At 39.6% G+C, this 16921-nt stretch overlaps 1 protein-coding gene across 1 annotated transcript in view; it reads left to right on the top strand.

Moving 5' to 3' along the window:
- ndor1 (NADPH dependent diflavin oxidoreductase 1) overlaps window positions 1-13464 on the top strand; it is a 59454-nt gene extending 45990 nt beyond the window's left edge. The window contains exon 15 of the mRNA XM_051664791.1: window positions 13243-13464. Within this exon, the coding sequence (XP_051520751.1) occupies window positions 13243-13255 (13 nt within the window). The 3' untranslated portion in view covers window positions 13256-13464. The remainder of the gene's footprint in view (window positions 1-13242) is intronic.
- Window positions 13465-16921: the final 3457 nt, after the last annotated feature.

Here is a 16921-nt window from a genome sequence, read left to right on the forward strand (position 1 = left end):
TATTTCCCTCGAACCGTGCATAAAAAGTATTTAGCTCATCCGGCAGAGAGGCAGCGGTGTTCAAGGCAGAGTTTTTATTCCCTTTAAAGTCCATGATGATATGAATTCCCTGCCACATGTTTCTAGAGTTGGTGGTGTTAAACTGTCCTTCAATCTTGTTCCTGTACTGGCGTTTTGCTGCTCTGATAGTTTTTTGGAGGGCATAACTGGCTTGTTATGCTCATCCGCGTTCCCGGAAATTCAAGCGGAGGTCCGCGCGAACATCGCTATTAATCCAAGGTTTCTGGTTCAAGTAGATCTGTATTGTTTTGGATGGAACAACATCCTCTACGCACTTTCTGATGAAACATGTTACGCTATCAGTGTAAACCTCGATGTCATCATCAGAGGTGGACCGGAACATCTTCCAGTCTGCGTGCTTCCTGTTTCAGTTTCTGCCTGTAAGCGGGCAGAAGCAGAATGGAAGAGTGGTCTGATTTGCCAAATGGTGGGAGGCGGAGGGATTTGTAGCCATTTGGTGCATGGTTTCCTGCTCACTTATGCTCCCATACAGTTCCTTGAGTGCCCGGTCTGTGTCGGCTTGTGGCGGCATGTACACAACTGTGATAATGACCGCTGTGAATTCCCTCGGTAGCCAGAATGGTCGACACAGAAGCATGAGAAATTCCAGATCAGGAGAGCAGAAAGACTTGATAGAATGTACGTTCCTCTGATCACACCAGGATTTGTTGATCATAAAACATACACCACCACCTCTGCTTTTACCTGAAAGGTCTTTCGCTCTGTCCGCTCGGTGCACAGAGAACCCCACGGGTTTGATGGCTGAGTCTGGAATCTTCGCAGACATCCAAGTTTCTGTAAGGCAGATAAAGCAGCAGTCCCTCGTCTCTCATCGGAAACAGATCCGCGCTCTCAGCTCGCAGAGCTTGTTGTCCAGAGACTGAACACTTGCCAGTAGAATACTGGGTAGCAGGGGTCTATTTGCGCGACGTCTTACTCTGAGACCACCGGCTCCGTTTCCCCTTTTCCTTCTGCGTTTCCGCGGCCAGGCAGCCCAGACAAAGGGCTCAGCTGGTGTGTTTGTAAACAGCGGGATGGCATTGAGGTATTTGAAGTCCGGTTACGGTGTGTAATTGCAGAACCAGTGTCCAAAAGTGTTTGTCTGTCATAGACAATAAGGCAGACAATATCCAAGACCAAAAACATAAGAATTGTAAACAAAACATACAAAAAACGACAATATTGTTTCGGAGCTCGCAACGCAGCAGCCATACTCGGTGCCATCTTGATTACAAACAGTCTGGTGTAATAGCATTGGGAGACCACAAGAGGGTGAAATAACATTTACTGAAGCACCCCACCCCAACACACACACACACACACACACAGGACAGTTGAAGCGGCACAGGAGATGATAGTCCAACGTTACAAAAGTTTTGGTACTGCTTCAAGTGACGTTGATGAGTTTGCACTGCAGGTTAGTGAAACTGGTGTAACTGCGCAAACTGAACAATTAGAAATGGCGATGTTTATTATGCAATTTTTCTGTATGTAGGTCTTTGATTCAAGCTGTCAAACCACAAAATGACATACTTGTAACTGAAAATACATTGTGTAGGCTATATGAAAGATACATATAAACAATATATCATCCAGTGATGGCTGGAGTAAATAATCTTTGTCCATTGATAATGATTTGGGTCGAATTTAATGGAAAACTATGCGAGTTGCGCTCCATGGCACTTCAGTATGTTGACGCTGAGCATTGGCGGTGTGTGCATACCTTTTGAAGAAAATATATAATTGTTTTTAATTTAAGAACGCGCCATGTCGCCCGCCAGACACGTCTGATGCAGGACCCCCTTTAATTTGCCCTGCCGCTCACACTTTACTAAAGTTGTCTTGAGAAATATGTCTGAAGAGACAAAGACTAGTGCAACGAGCAGCCCTATTTATGTCTGAAAAAAATCCCGATATATATCGATATTCAGAGAAGTTTGCAGATGATTATCGATGCATAAAAAGGCACAGATCCAAAGCCTAATTCATATGTACTGATGTATACACATATCTACTCCTTCCACTTAGACAGAGGAAGTGTTCTTATTTGGGTCTAGGTGGGTGGATTCGATGACCACTTATAAGTATGGTGTAGAGCAGTGTTTCCCCAACTGGGGTACACGTACCCCTGGGGATACGTGAGGTGACAATGGGGGTATGCAAATAACATTCTGAGATTTACCGTTCTTTCAATTTCATCACAGTCTAAAATAACATTCAAACTATTGTTTGAATAATTTTGTGTGCCTTCTAGTGTAAAAACACCAAAATGGTTGTGTCATAAAGGTCAGAAAAATATGCAATGAAATAACCTTATCTTTTGCAGTTAAAAAAATGCATCTACTCATGCGTCGTGAGTCACACAAGTTTCTTTTTTCGCCAGCCCAGCCCACTGCTAGGTGATGTAGCTTAGTGATAGCAAGTAAAATACTTCACTGTTTTACCAGACTCGCACATGTCAGTCGTCCACGATTTTAGTTTAGTTTTATTTCCTGCAGTTTAAAACGTAATTTGTATTTAAGATTAGATGCATAGGGAGTTTTGATTCTGATGGTATAAGTTCAAAAGCTTTGACAGGTATCAGACATTCAGTGCCACCAAATAATTTTCCACATTCACACGCAGTAATTTTCACTCACATCTGCTCGCACGCTAGAGACCTGTTTTTACATTGTTGCATGATGTTTTTTCAGCAAATGAGCTCAACCTTGCTAACAGTGTCAAATGTGACCTTGAGCTTACCATGCAATTGCACAGATACATACTCTCAATGCTCGAATTCGGCAATGATGCGCAATTCCAGGCACAGAACCGAATCTAATCTTGCATACCGCGATGCGATGAGGGGGGAGTTTTAAAGTTATGCAGTTATATTATACATAGCATACCCATCTCAATCGGTAAGCCATTTATTCAGTATGTATATGATTAATGTAATGTGTATGAAACATGTAAAAATATAACATGTTTAATATAAGGGAGTAGTTGTACAAAGATAATTGTGTTAAACAGACATATTTTCAAATGACCTTGACCTTCAAATGAGAATTTTATCTATGCGTTAGAGAGGGGGTATGCGAAAGGATGTTGAATGTTTGAAGGGGTATGCCACTGTAAAAAGTTTGGGAACCACTGGTGTAGAGGATCACCATCTAGTGGTGGGAGGGCCAAACTGTATTTAGAAAGAATTAATGACATGGAGGACACTCTAAATTTAGAGATATGTATGCTCTTCATTTTCACCCAAATTTTCAAATATTTTAGAAAATGAACCTCAAGAACCAAAGGAATAAAGGTTCAACTGTACAATCAATATTGGTCCCAATTTTGGCATTGCTTGGCATTCATTACATGAGTGGTAGGTGTCTTGTTAGTAGAACACCCTCCCTGTTTCTGTTCTTCTCTTTCTTTAGCAATCTTTTATATGATCTGTTTCAGGAAAGTCTGCAAGACTGACTAACTTTGCCATGTTGAAGAGTAGCCTATGAATAAGCCCCAATATGTACAGGGTGATGAGATGTCCCCGGGAAATGAGGTGTATCCCAGTGTCCTGAAAATTCACTAAAAGATTTAAATATGTCCTGGATTCAGCTGTTAGGCTCAATAACTTAAAGTAAGAAAGACTTATTAAGTATCCTTTACGGCAGCTACCATCTCTTGTATCGTTTGTGGTAATAGAATGACATTGCAGAGAAGGAACACTGTTTCTTTGCCATTGCAAGTTGATTTCCAGATATATTCTATAATTTCTTTCTGCATTTAAGCTTGCAATGTTTCTGGTTGCCATAACAGTAAAATCACACATGCTGGCTGCTGCACCCTGACGTTCTCTCAGTGCATGCAAGCAGCTTCTCATGTTAGCTCGCTAGCTAAGCTGTAAAAATGGCAAAACAAAAATGTTAAATAATTTTAAAATAATTTAATGAAATGTGTTTAAGTCTTTACTTGAACTTTAAATTAATATGTAAGTGTCAAAGTCTACAGAAGCAATACTCTTGTTGTTATTTATTGTATTTTATTTGCATCTGAGGCACCAATGCAAGTATTTTTTGTCTACAAGACAATCCCATGATGTTAGTTTCATTCAGTAAGGCAGACAGAGTTGAGAAGGATGCCATATACAGGCTGTTGAATTAACCACTGAAAATTGGTGATAGTTCCAGCTAATTAAAGATATATGCTAGAATTTTCTAATTACAATACTAGCCTTTTAACTTAGCTGCTAGCATCACAGTCAGTGTGCATTAGTCGAGACTAGGTTAAATGGTTTAAACGAGGAGCGCTTTTGATATGCGTGTTACCATTAGCGAAGTTTCTGCGCATGCAGACTGTCTAAAATCAGTCTAAATGGCCCTGTTAACACCTGGTATTAAAGGAATATTTAAAAAAGGATGATTCTCTTAACATTAACTCACCCTCATGCCGTCTCGGACTCGTTTGACTTTTTTTTTCTTCTGCCGAACACAAAATTGTTTTATATACAGTATATATGATGTCTGTTTGTCCATAAAGTCAATGGGGTCCAAAATGTTCAAGCTCCAAAAAGGACATAAAGGCAGCAAATAGGTAGTCCATACGACTCATGTGGTTTAATGCATGTCTTCTGAAGCAATACGATCGGTTTTGAGTGAGAACCACTGATATATATATATATATATATATATATATATAAAATATACTAGATTGCTGATGCAACGGTAAACTGTCTGCAGGAGTTGAAGCCAACGGAAGTGTTCAAGCGGCCATCTTGGCCATCTTGGTATGCCTAAACTGTAATAGAACATCAATGACTGACAGGCGAAAAAGCCCCCGTTTCACCGTCTCTGACCTGCAGATATGACAGTTGCATTTCGCCCTCTAGTGACAATCATGTTTAATGTTTAATTTGCTCATTATGGATCATATTCGTTACGAGGCAGAAGATATACGCCTATTGAGATGTCAGAGCATTCACCTGCCTCGGTGTTCAGTCTATCAGTGCAGCACAACAATCACCAAAGGAAGCGAGAAAACTGTCCACAAGTTGTAATGTAATTAGGAAAAGCTGTAATATCTACTTGTTTAGGGTGACAACATGTCCTTATCCCTGAAAGGGAGTCCGACTGGGATTTCTAATCGCCCTAAAATGCCTGGAATTTGCTTGTTTTCATATTGAAGTTCTCTCTGTAGACATAAATACGTGTTCGTTTGCCATTTAAACCAAGAGTATCAATTTAATTTGAACCAACTTTGCTTTGCGTGTCTCCCTGAGGCGCTGCGCATGAGGGAGAGAGAGCGCTCTTATTCAAGTGAACGCGAGAGCAAGGCACTTTTTGCTAAAAACTTAAAGTAACTCTGAACAAACACTTCGATGATCACAACAAATAAGTCTTAAAAATGTCTGTTTGTATCTTAACTCGGTTTCAGTGAACTTGTTTACATTCAGCTGATCTGTTCGCTGATGAAGTTTGTTAGAGGTGGATTCTGTTGGATACAGATATACATAACTCGCTCGGGCTTTCAAGAAACAGGAAAAATTCCCGACTTTAAATAATTACATGATATCTTGTAATCAGATCAACCAAGACAGATCTTAACACCAGGTGTTTACTGGGACTTTTCAATTTAATCAGAATTTTGCTTATCCGTACACCTTTTATAGGCAGTAGACAGTGTCAGCTCAATAGGATATGACTCAAGTCATAATGGCAATATTCATAATGTAATTTAGAAACAAACATACATGCACGAACACACACTTTCTGTACGTAGAGCTTGCAGACAGCAATGGTAGTGACCTGTCTTGGCATCTGTTTATATAGTATAACTTATACTTGTATGTCTGAGAGTGTGTGTGTGTTTGTTTGTGTGTGTGTAGAGGATCGATCCAGCCAATGCAAGCACCAGGGCCCTGAGAGAAAAGAGGCGGGTAGAGAGAGGGGATGAAGGAAGGAGAGAGATAGAGAGAGCAGCAATAGCAGCAGCGCAGCTATTCAAGCTAACTCGTTATGTCCAGGGCTTATTGGAAAACAGTCTGACTGAGGCTCGGCACTGAAATTAGTTATTGATCTTGCCTTCCCATCCCCAACCTCCTTCTCTCCCTCCTCCACCTCGTCTGACGCTTTGGGACTGCAAAACCCACTTCTGCTGATTCTTACTCTTTTTTTTTTTTTTTTTTTTTTTTTTTTTTTATTTGTTCCCCTCTCTCGTTCGTTCCCTGTCTTTCTCTTTCAACATACACCTTTTGTCGTTCAGTACATTTATTCATGTTTTATGGTGGCGGTTCTTTTTCATCAGTTCTTCCTCTATCTCGTTAGTGGCTCCCTGATTGGTTAAACTTCTATCCATTTCTCTCTCTCTCTCTCTCTCTCTCTCTCTCTTTATTCCTTAACTTTTTCTCTCTCTTTTCCTACCTATCACTCTTTAATTCTGTTTTCTTTCCTATGCCACTGCCTACCATCTTTCACTTTCAATGTACTTTTCTCATCCACGAGTGACTCTTTCTTTTTTATTTCTCGTCTTCGCCTCTTCTCTCTCAGCTGCATCAATTCTGCAGTCAGCTGCACACACTAGTTATAATTTGAGCGAGAGAGAGAGAGAGAGAGAGAGAGAGAGAGAGAGACGTGCGCTTGGGGATAAATGCAGATGTAATTGGTGCAGTGAGGGGGAAAAAGAAAGGAGGAATGTGCTATAATGGTTACACCATAACCCTGAAACAGAAAATAAACACATTTACACACAAAGAATTATGAATTCAGATAGCAATGCTTACTTAACACAACAAGCTGAAACACACTGTTTTTGCAGCCCATGTGTGATGCCAATGTGGCAGATCTGTGTCAGATCTTGTACACAAATGTGAAAACATGGCCAAGATTTAGGTTTTTCTAAAAATAAAAATAATTATATTGCATGATTTTTTTGGATGTTTAGGTCATTTCACTATAGAAGCCATTCACTGCTACTACCTGCTTATTATATTTAGGAATTATTCATGTACTAACTGAATAAGCAACAATTTGATATTTACACCTATTATGGATTCAGTGTAGTTGTGTGAACCAGAGGTGGACTAGCCACCGGGAGAACCGGGACTTTTCCCGGTGGGCCAGCTGCAAAACGGGGCCGCGATATACCAAAGTGGACATCTGAAATGAAACCGTTGCAAAAATGGCTACTGACCTGTCTTGTAAAACATTTCTTTCCATTGAAACTAACAGGTTAAAACAAAGAGGATGCATCAAGCTTCACTCATTTCCACAAAAAAAAAAAAAAAAAAAAAATATATATATATATATATATATATATATATATATATATATATATATATATATTATTTAGAGTTTGCCTTGGTACACGAACTGCAGAGAATGTAATTTCGTTGTGTCTCCTTAGTTGAAATCATTTAGTGTTTGTTTCGTATGGCACATAACAAATCAGTCATTTTATGCTACACTGTTTTACAATATTTCATTAAATTGCATTTCTGCAGAAGCAGACCTTACCTTTCAGTTGTACATATGCTATACAAAACATTTTGAGCTGTGCATAACATTTCTAGTTAGAAGATCTGTTAACATGGAACTTAATGAATAGAGTCTAAATATCATATAAACAACATTTAAAGGGATAGTTCACCCAAAAGTGAAAATTCTCTCATCATTTACTCACCCTCATGCCATCCCAGATGTGTCTTTTTCTTCAGCAGAACAAAAACAAAGATTTTTAGAAGAATATCTCCACTCTAAAGGTCCATACAATGCTAGTTAATGGTGACTAGACCTTTGAAGCTCCAAAAATCACATAAAGGAAACATAAAAGTAATCCATATGGCTCCAGTGGTTAAATCTATATCTTCAGAAGCGATAGAATAGGCGTGGGTGAGAAACAGATCAAAACGTAAGTCCTTTTTTTACTCTAAATCTCCACTTTCATTTTACATCTAAAAGCCACATATGGTGCCTGTTTAGTTTCACTTTCACATCTAAAAGTGAAAGTGGAGATTTAGAGTAAAAAAATTGCATAAACTTTAATCTGTTTCTCACCCACACCTATCAAATGTCTGATCACCATTCACTTGCATTGCATGGGCCTACAGAGCTGAAATATTCCTCTAGAAATCTTTGTGTTCCGCTAAAAAAAGAAAGTCATACACATCTGGGATGGCATGAGGGTGAATAAATAATGAGAGAATTTTCATTTTTGAGTAAACTTTCCCTTTAAGGACAGTTCTGTGGTATTGTGCTGTTGTTTTGGACCTTTATTAAATATTGGTTCTCTCTTTCACTTTCTTTTAATGGAACAGAGAGAAGCCCCCACATGATTCAAATCCCTTCCTTCAGTCACATGAGAATTAGCATGTGGAGAGAACACTGAACCAACATTCTTAAGGCATTCACTATGAAAATTACTTCAAAACTACAGGTCAAAGTAGAGTCGCTGACTCAAGTTCCCAGAATGCATTGTCATCTCATCTCAACACACATTAGAAAGGCAGCTTGATAAAGACTTGGCTTCTAATTGGGTCATTAATTGAAGTGTCAAAGACTCATGCTTAAATTACAACTGGACAACAAAAAACAATCTAACATAAACATTGAAGTGATTCAGAGTGGAGATTTTGTGCTTGGCAATGATGTTGTGCAAGTTGGCTCATTTATTCTGCTGCTGCCATCTGGCTAGCAAACCCACTATGTTCTGGGAAAATAATAGTCTGTTCAAGCTAGTCAGGGTTCAGACTGAGGTTCTGCAAATGAAAGGAAAGTTTACTACACAACTCATTCAACCCAACTTCTACTTATGTTCTTGCCTTTAAGAAATGGGTCTTTCATTCACTACATTTACATGCTCAGCTACAGCGGGTTTTTGTGTAGTCGACCTACAGTCTTCTGTCTGTCCAAGTATACATTTGTATACCGAGGCCAATAGAGTGCAACAGTCTGGTTTCAGAAGTAAAAATTTCATTCATTTTGTCCGTAGGACCATTGATTATTTTAAGCTAATTTATAAACCTTTAAGACAAACCTACCTAACTGATGCCAGCTCTAACCGTAAGACATGGGATACTTGGACTTAAGATGGACTTCACTGGAAATGAACTGCCACAAGCTTCCATTCAAACTGCAATGCACCTCACTGATCTCTTTCTGGATAACCTTGGTCAAAGGATGGACTACACTCTTAAACTGGAATACATAGATAATAAATTAATTTCCAACTAAAGCCTTCATCAGCCAAATAACAAAGGACAATGCATCCATGTGCACTTCCGCAGTTAATTCAGGATGGACTTCAAAGACTTTAGTCATTAATCTTACAGATCTTTTTGTTTAAACATTGGCCCCTAACACTTAGTTTACTCATTTTAAACCTTGACTTGTACTACACATAAATGACTAATATTGACATTATATTCATGCTGTTTAGCCAGAGGGGAACTGGCCCCCACAGTGAGCCTGGTTTCTCCCAAGGTTATTCTTCTCCATTAACCAACATCTTATGGAGTTTTGTGTACCTTGCCACAGTCGCCTTTAGCTTGCTCACTGGGGGTCTAAATAAAAATGTTATTTATTTAATTATTTATTTTAAAGCACAATTTACAATCAAGTTTTTTATCAAACCACACAATTCTGACTATAAGACATTACAGATATTACAGCTTATTTTTCTGTTAAAGCATAATTTTCTGTAAAGCTGCTTTAAAATGATGTGTTGTGAAAAGTGCTATACAAATCAAAATTACTTGACCTAACTACTGTGAGCTTTAAGGTGGTTAATCGATGGTATGATGGTCAACTTCATATTTTAAAAATCATGTTCAGTAGTGAAATGCCTGGTGAAGAACTACACAACCAATGATCCTGAAGGGATCAGAGAATTGTGGTAAGCAAAGCGTGCCAACAGAGCACTGCAGCGACCGCCCACTTCCATGATAAACTGTGAATGATGCAATAATTCGTTCTTGCTACACTCTCAATCTACTTACAGTATGTGTTTATATCTGAATATTTTGCAATAAACTTTAAATATATTTATTTATATATATATAATATATATATATATATATATATTATTTATATTTATATATTAATAATCTTTAAATCAATAGTTTTATATTTATCCATTGTTTCTAGTTTAAATATGTCATTCATAATATTTTGAGGTATTGTAGTTCATTCCTTTAATAAAGACGTTAAAGGTGTTGTAGATTATTTTTTTATATTATTATTTTTATTTTTTATTTTGTTTTTATGGAATGGTATGCAGAAAATGTTCCTTCTCCCTGAAAGGTATCACTAAAATAATTGTCCTTAGATATCTCACCAGTCTCTGTGACAGCACTAGTCTGTGTAAACAGCAAACAAAAAGGTGACTGCGGGCCACATTGTTTGGTCAGCCAATCAGAAGACTTTGGTGTGCATTCTGCCAGTCAATTATTTTGTACTTTCTCATGGTGTAGCTGTTGAAGCAGATCATTCAGGTTAATGTCATATTCAGATTCATAACATTTTCAACTGAGGGCGCTATTTTGCTACTGTTGTGTTTGGCAACTGTGAGAAGAAGCACTGCTGCTCTACTGTTCGGAGACAGTCTCAACACAATCTTGTAGGGTGGTGTTTTGGAAAGAGGGGGCGTGTCTAATTCAATGGCTCATTCTTGTGAAAGTTCTAGATAGGCTAATGGTACTTTCACACTTGGTTTAATTGTTTGGATCAAACCCGAGTTTGTGTCCTCCCCCTGCCCTTGCTGGTCTCTGTTCACATCATATTATTTGGGTCTGAAAACGCAGTGTGATTGCATCATCACCATAAGTACAAGTAACAGCTGTTTACCACTGTAACTAGGGAACAACTCAAGAAGTCAGCTTCACTGTGTTAATGGAAGTATTAAGTTAGTCTCTTTGTAATGTTTTGGTGGTAAATCCAATCACAAAACACTTGCGTTTGTTTGTCTGCCATGGATGCATTGAATGTGCAACGATGGGATAAATGGTATTGTTTGTCTGCCGCGAGCCCGCGGATGCGTTGCAAGTGATGTGAAGAATGTGAGCCGCTCTCTGATGGTCATTTATTTAAAAACAAGCAGGTATGAGAAATGCATTATACCATAATAATTGTAATGGAGAGCCTGTACAGACGTGAAATATACATTATCACGAGTGGTTCACTTCAGTGATTTGGTACGATTGCATTCATATTAGCAGCGAACGTACCAGAGTTCACATGATCCATACCCCAGACCACCTTTTCAAGCAGACTCAAGTGTGGTTCACAGGAGCGCACCTGAGTTTGGAAAACAGCGTTCACACCATCCAAACTAACAGAACTTTGACGTCATTCAAACCCAGGTGGGCACCAAAAGTACCAGTGTGAAAGCACCCTAAAATCGCTTTCAGCACCTTTAAGTACACAGTCCTGTTGTCCAATATTCAAATCCTTTTTTGCTTCAAATTAAAGTCTGTAATGTTGTGATTTACCTTGGAGCTGGTAGGTTTGGTTCATGGCTTAGAATGTTTTTATAAAGAATTTTATGAAAGCCCTATGAAAAAACTAAATGGGAAATATACTTTTGGATCCAAGATGGCTGAAAATGTGGGTGGGCACTGCTGCGCTCTATTGAGGTGTGATTAATATGTATACATGCTGGATGAAGCCGAGCTACAATTGCATTAGTTAGTCAGACTTGGCAAAAATCAGACTGGTATGATTTCAGTATGACTAAAGCATTTACTGCAGATGACATTTTAAAAAGACTTTTGTTGTTTTAGTCTGACTGAAATTGAACTTTTAAAGTGCTTGTAAAACAATACTGTCATTATGAGGGACCCTTCCAATATAGGTGGTCCTAATTGTGGCCTCAAAACTGTATCACCATTTGCAGGGTGAATCCGTGAAGAAACACCACAGAGGTTATATTTTGGAGTCAAACAGGAAGTAGTAACCTCTCAATTAACCCGCAGCCCTCCCTCTCTCACTCTTCCATACTACTCCACAACTTGCCTGTTTCTGTTCTGTTTCTCAGGTTGGGAAAGGGAACTCCAGGAGGAGAAAATGATGAAACGGGAATAGTGAAGGGGGTTGGTGGGGGAACACGGGAACAAAGCAGGAATTTAAATGGAACCCCCTCAACCTCCTCCTCCTCTCTCTTCTCCTCCTCCCTTTGAACCCCCGCCGCACCCCAGTCGGGGTGTCTCCAAGCCCCCACCTTTTCATGTGCCTGTCAGGGCGCTGCAGTGCGGGGGTAGCTATATAGCTTGGCTTCAGGGAGTAAGATAAGGGTCTTCACTAGGACTGTGTGGATGTGAGATGTGGCAGGGAGGGTGTTTTAGGGTCATGGAGAGAGCGAGATGGTGAGGTGAAAAGGAATGTTTACACTATAACACTGGCAAAAGGGGATCCCCCACTTGCTCTTCCAAATGGAAAAAAGACCCCTTCCTGGAACCTACCTCATAGCACCTGGCTCTGGTTTAGCCGTCTTTGTATGAGTGTGTTTGTGTGTGGTTTAAAGTCCATTAGAGCCCTAAATTCCAATTTAGTAGTACAATAACAAGAGTTCTAGAGAGGGGGGCTTAACTCATGGCTAACTAAGAATAAAGATTAACAACTTTAAGACATCCAGCTCTATAAAACAAATGGCTCATGGGCACCTCTGCTAGAGAAATTACCTTTCTGTTTTATGAGAGAAATGGCATTAATCCTTCTCTACAGTTGAGATGACTGGTGATCTATAGGGAATAGTAGCTCTTCACTCTATTCTGTGAGAGAAATGACCTCCAGAATTCAATGAAAGACAGGGTTTTTCTACAATACCGGAATAGCAGCCATTCATAGTGCAAATATATCAAAAGCAAAATCAATTTGCCAGTCAAGATGTGATTTTGTTCTGTGCTGTGAACCATTGAGGTTTAAGAAAGTTAAATCAAGTTTAAATATATTGGATATGTGCTTGAATCCTTCTGCACAATACAAAGGAAAGGTCAGGGTGTTTCTGAATAAACAGAAACTACAATAACCATCATGACTGGTACAGAAATATGTGAAAGCATCCTACATATATTGACATAGCCATGTCCAGTGCTGCATATAATCCAATATATAGGTCTGATCTGGATGCTGTGCTGACATGGCAGTCATATTTTGCTCAGCTTTTCTGCTTCATGTCACCTATTGTTCTGAAATTAACCTCTCTCTTCTTCCACAATAGAAATGAATTCTGAAAATGTGAGCCAGGAAAACAGTAATCTCCTTCCATGAGTTCTCTCCTCCACCCACCATTTCCCTCTATTGCACAGCAACCAACAGGAAGGAAGTACTTCCAGGAAATGGTCATGAATAGGATATGAATATGGCACAGAAATCATATCCAACTTTCATTTTTTAGCTCACTTGTTTCATTAATAAGTCCACAGCAGTGATATGTAAACAGACTTAGATTTCATTAAAACTTGCTTTCCATCCATTTTGCCTGAGCGTTTTGAAAATACAAATATTTTGGTCTACCTCAGTCTGTGAAACACCAAACTGTACTGACGTTAGCCCTATAAAACCAAATGCTACAACTGAGTTTAATACCACTGAGGATGTGTTGTAATATGAAGTAGAGGTTTAGGCAAAATGTCAATAGTGCAGTTGTAGCAATTAGCCTGTGGTGGTGCTGTACTTACTATCGACTATCTTTTAACTATCAATGTAGTAGCGACCATTAGCCATCAGGTGGCACTGTTTGTCAGGGCACTTCCCTGTATTACTAACCCAGCCCTTGCAAAGTTTTCGATGCTGCTAGCACAGGAAGAGATGAAGTGGACTATTTGGCCCATAAAAAGTACAAGGGGCTGAGTTCACTGACTGGAAATCACAGATGAGATAGGGCAGAGAGCGGAGGTGAGTCAACCTCATCTGCCTCAGCAGGACTCTGGAGCCTACTCATGCTTTTATCACCAAGTGAATCAGTAACGCATTCACTGTCTCACTTTGTTGTTGGAAAACCTGAACTATTCCCATTTAGCAGCAGAGAAAAACTCACTGCATAAATAGCTAATTCCTCCTTTTTGGGAACAGGCGGTTCCATTAAACCTTGATTAAAGGGATAGTTCAACCAAAAATGAAAATTCTGTCATTGTTTACTCACCCTCAAATCATTTTGTATGACTTACTATCTTCTGTGGAACACAAGAGGAGACTATTGTCTTTTTTCCATTCAATGAAAGTGAATGGTGACTGAGGCTAACATTCTGCATAACATCTCATTTGGTGTTCCATGGAAGAAAGTAATACAGGTTTGGAACAACATGAGGGTGATTAAATTATGATAGAATTTACATTTTTTGAGGGTGAACTATCACTTTAATATGTGTATAAATGAAAATTAAAAGCAAAGGCCAATGCTTCAATCCTTCAGAACTTTACAAATTCCTTGTAAATTGTTTGGAACTACTCAAGTTGATTGTTTCATCTGAAAACAGAGGTCAAGATTATTTTTTTATCTCTCATTAAACAGAGGAACCTGAGCAACACATGCCTTGAAATGGAATTTCAGTTCAACCCATCACATTGTTCCTTTATCTTCCATGAATTGGCACCTAAAGGTGCCCTTGTAAAATATGGAGTAATAAAGAACAACATGATAGTTGTGTACTATAGCAGTCTCTGTTAGAGTTAGCACTAACATGTGTTCTGAAAACCTCTTCAGCTCCGGAGCAGCGCAGCTCTTGTTTACCAGGAAGAGAATGACGTGGGATGTTACATAAGATTGACTCTGCTTTTCACAAAAAGTGCAATGGTGCAATTTTAAGAGCCTGCTCGTTGAAAGTTAACTGGGCTTCACCACACCAAGGAACAATATCAGCTTTCGTTTAGGGTGTGACATGCTTAATTGAATGAATGACTCTTTAGGGTGTGGCAAGGCTTGTGTTTGTGTGTGTGTTCACATGTGTTTTATAGACACATGAGAATAGGCAATTTAATCCCAAATCTGTTTCTTCTGATTTGGTATTTGAGTTATCTAGTTAATCAGAGTCTCTAAAGTAAAACTGTCCTCTCTCCCCCTCCCTTCTGGTGAGTCAAACTGTAACATTTCCTTCTCCGACTCAACTCTGCTTTGCCGGGTTTTTTTTTCTCTCTCCCCCCTGCTCTCTGTTTGGAGATTAAATGGGCATCCTGCCCGTTTTTCATATTTCCTGGCAGCAGAGGGGCCAGCTAACTTCCTGGAGGGGAGGGGCTAACAGAAAGGTTACATTTGCACAATGTGCCTATGGAAAAACACAGAGCGGGGAGAGAGCGCAAGAGAGAGAAAGAGAGAGGGGAGGGGCAGTAGGGGAACAGATAGGGTGAGAGAAAGGGAGGGGGAAGCTTGAGAGAGAGCGTAGGCAGCTTGGGCTAAACTAAACGACTCCACCATTCTGCTGTGCTCGGGTAATGGAAAAAGCCCTCTAGGGGAATATTCAGCATGCAAGAGTATCGAGTTGCTCTCCATCATTACAATGCTGCCTAACACCACCTCTTCCTACTCCCCTTTCGGTCCCTCCCCTCCTCCTCCTCCAAAGCTTCATTTTCCCCTCCTTTTTCTGTCCTCCATGCATCTGTGAAATGAAAAGGCTTTCTGGGAGGCTAGCTAAGGGCCACAGGAGGTTGTTTGAATGCGGCCTATTTGAAGTTTTAGGAATATACGTGTGTGAGTGCATGTGTTTAGGTGTGAGAGGAAGGAGCTACATGGCTGGTTTTGGAGAGGAGGAGTGGAGTTGTTTTGGTTCACATATGAAGTAGATACGTGACGGAAACAAACATCCCACTCTATAAATAGGCAATGGCAAGTAAGGGAGTTGGAAAGAAACATATGGAGATGGAGAATAAAATCGTGGTGGCTGCAAAGCCATTAGATCAGTGATTGTGTGAAAGGCCCCAGTAAGGCCTAGAAAGTCAAAGACCTAGCATGGACCTTAGATGCCATATTTAATTTGATGTGAATGAAAACGAGGATGTGTGGAAGAGACGTACAGTCTGTTGAACAGGTTGCATTGTTGTATAGCCTACCTGTGAGTCGATCATGCAGTCTACACAACATAGAAAATCTCTTCAAAAGAATTTCAAGTTGTCAAAGAACTCTGGAAAACATGGGTGGGGAAAATTAGAGATTTACTTACCCTTGGTTTTTCCAAAACTGTATCACTTTCATTCTTTTGTGGAACACAAAATAAGTTTTTATGCAAAATGTTAGGGACCGACAGCCTCAGTCACCAGTCAGTTTTATTGCATTATTTTTTAATATCATGAAAGTGAATGGTGACTGAGGCTGTCAGTCCCTAACAGTGTCAGATGAATTACATAAGGGAGCATTTGAAATTTGGGCAGGTGGCAGAGGGTGGGGGCACACATTCACTTTACCCTAAAACCCTGTTGACACGGTTAGCGACTCACAGCCAAAAAGCGACAGGAGACCATTTATTAAAAATGAGAGCTGGCGACTTCCGGCGACAGAGGCCATTGGCGACAGGATGTGGACGTGTCAAGAGATGCAACAAAGTTGAGGAAAGTTTAACTTTATGCCAATGCAGAATAGAATCGTGCAGCGCAATTAATAGGAGTGAAGACGGTGAAGTTCTTGTCATCCGTTTCCTGTGAGAGACTGGAGTCGATTGCATACAAGACAGTGGAGAGGTGAATGTTGTCATCGATTTCACTGTTCTGTATCATTTGTCTGTAACCATATACATATGTATAATAAAACAATGATGCATGGACAACCAGAAATTGTCAGCATTCTGAGTAAGTTTGATTGATCATTTATTTTGTTCATGATATGATGCATTGAGCACTGCTGCAGTTTATATAAAAACCCTCTCCCCTGTAGAATGTTAATTTTTAGAGGCAAAACAAATGATTCCTTG

Source organism: Myxocyprinus asiaticus, chromosome 3 (assembly GCF_019703515.2).
Source record: "Myxocyprinus asiaticus isolate MX2 ecotype Aquarium Trade chromosome 3, UBuf_Myxa_2, whole genome shotgun sequence".
NCBI classification, from domain to species: Eukaryota; Metazoa; Chordata; class Actinopteri; order Cypriniformes; family Catostomidae; genus Myxocyprinus; species Myxocyprinus asiaticus.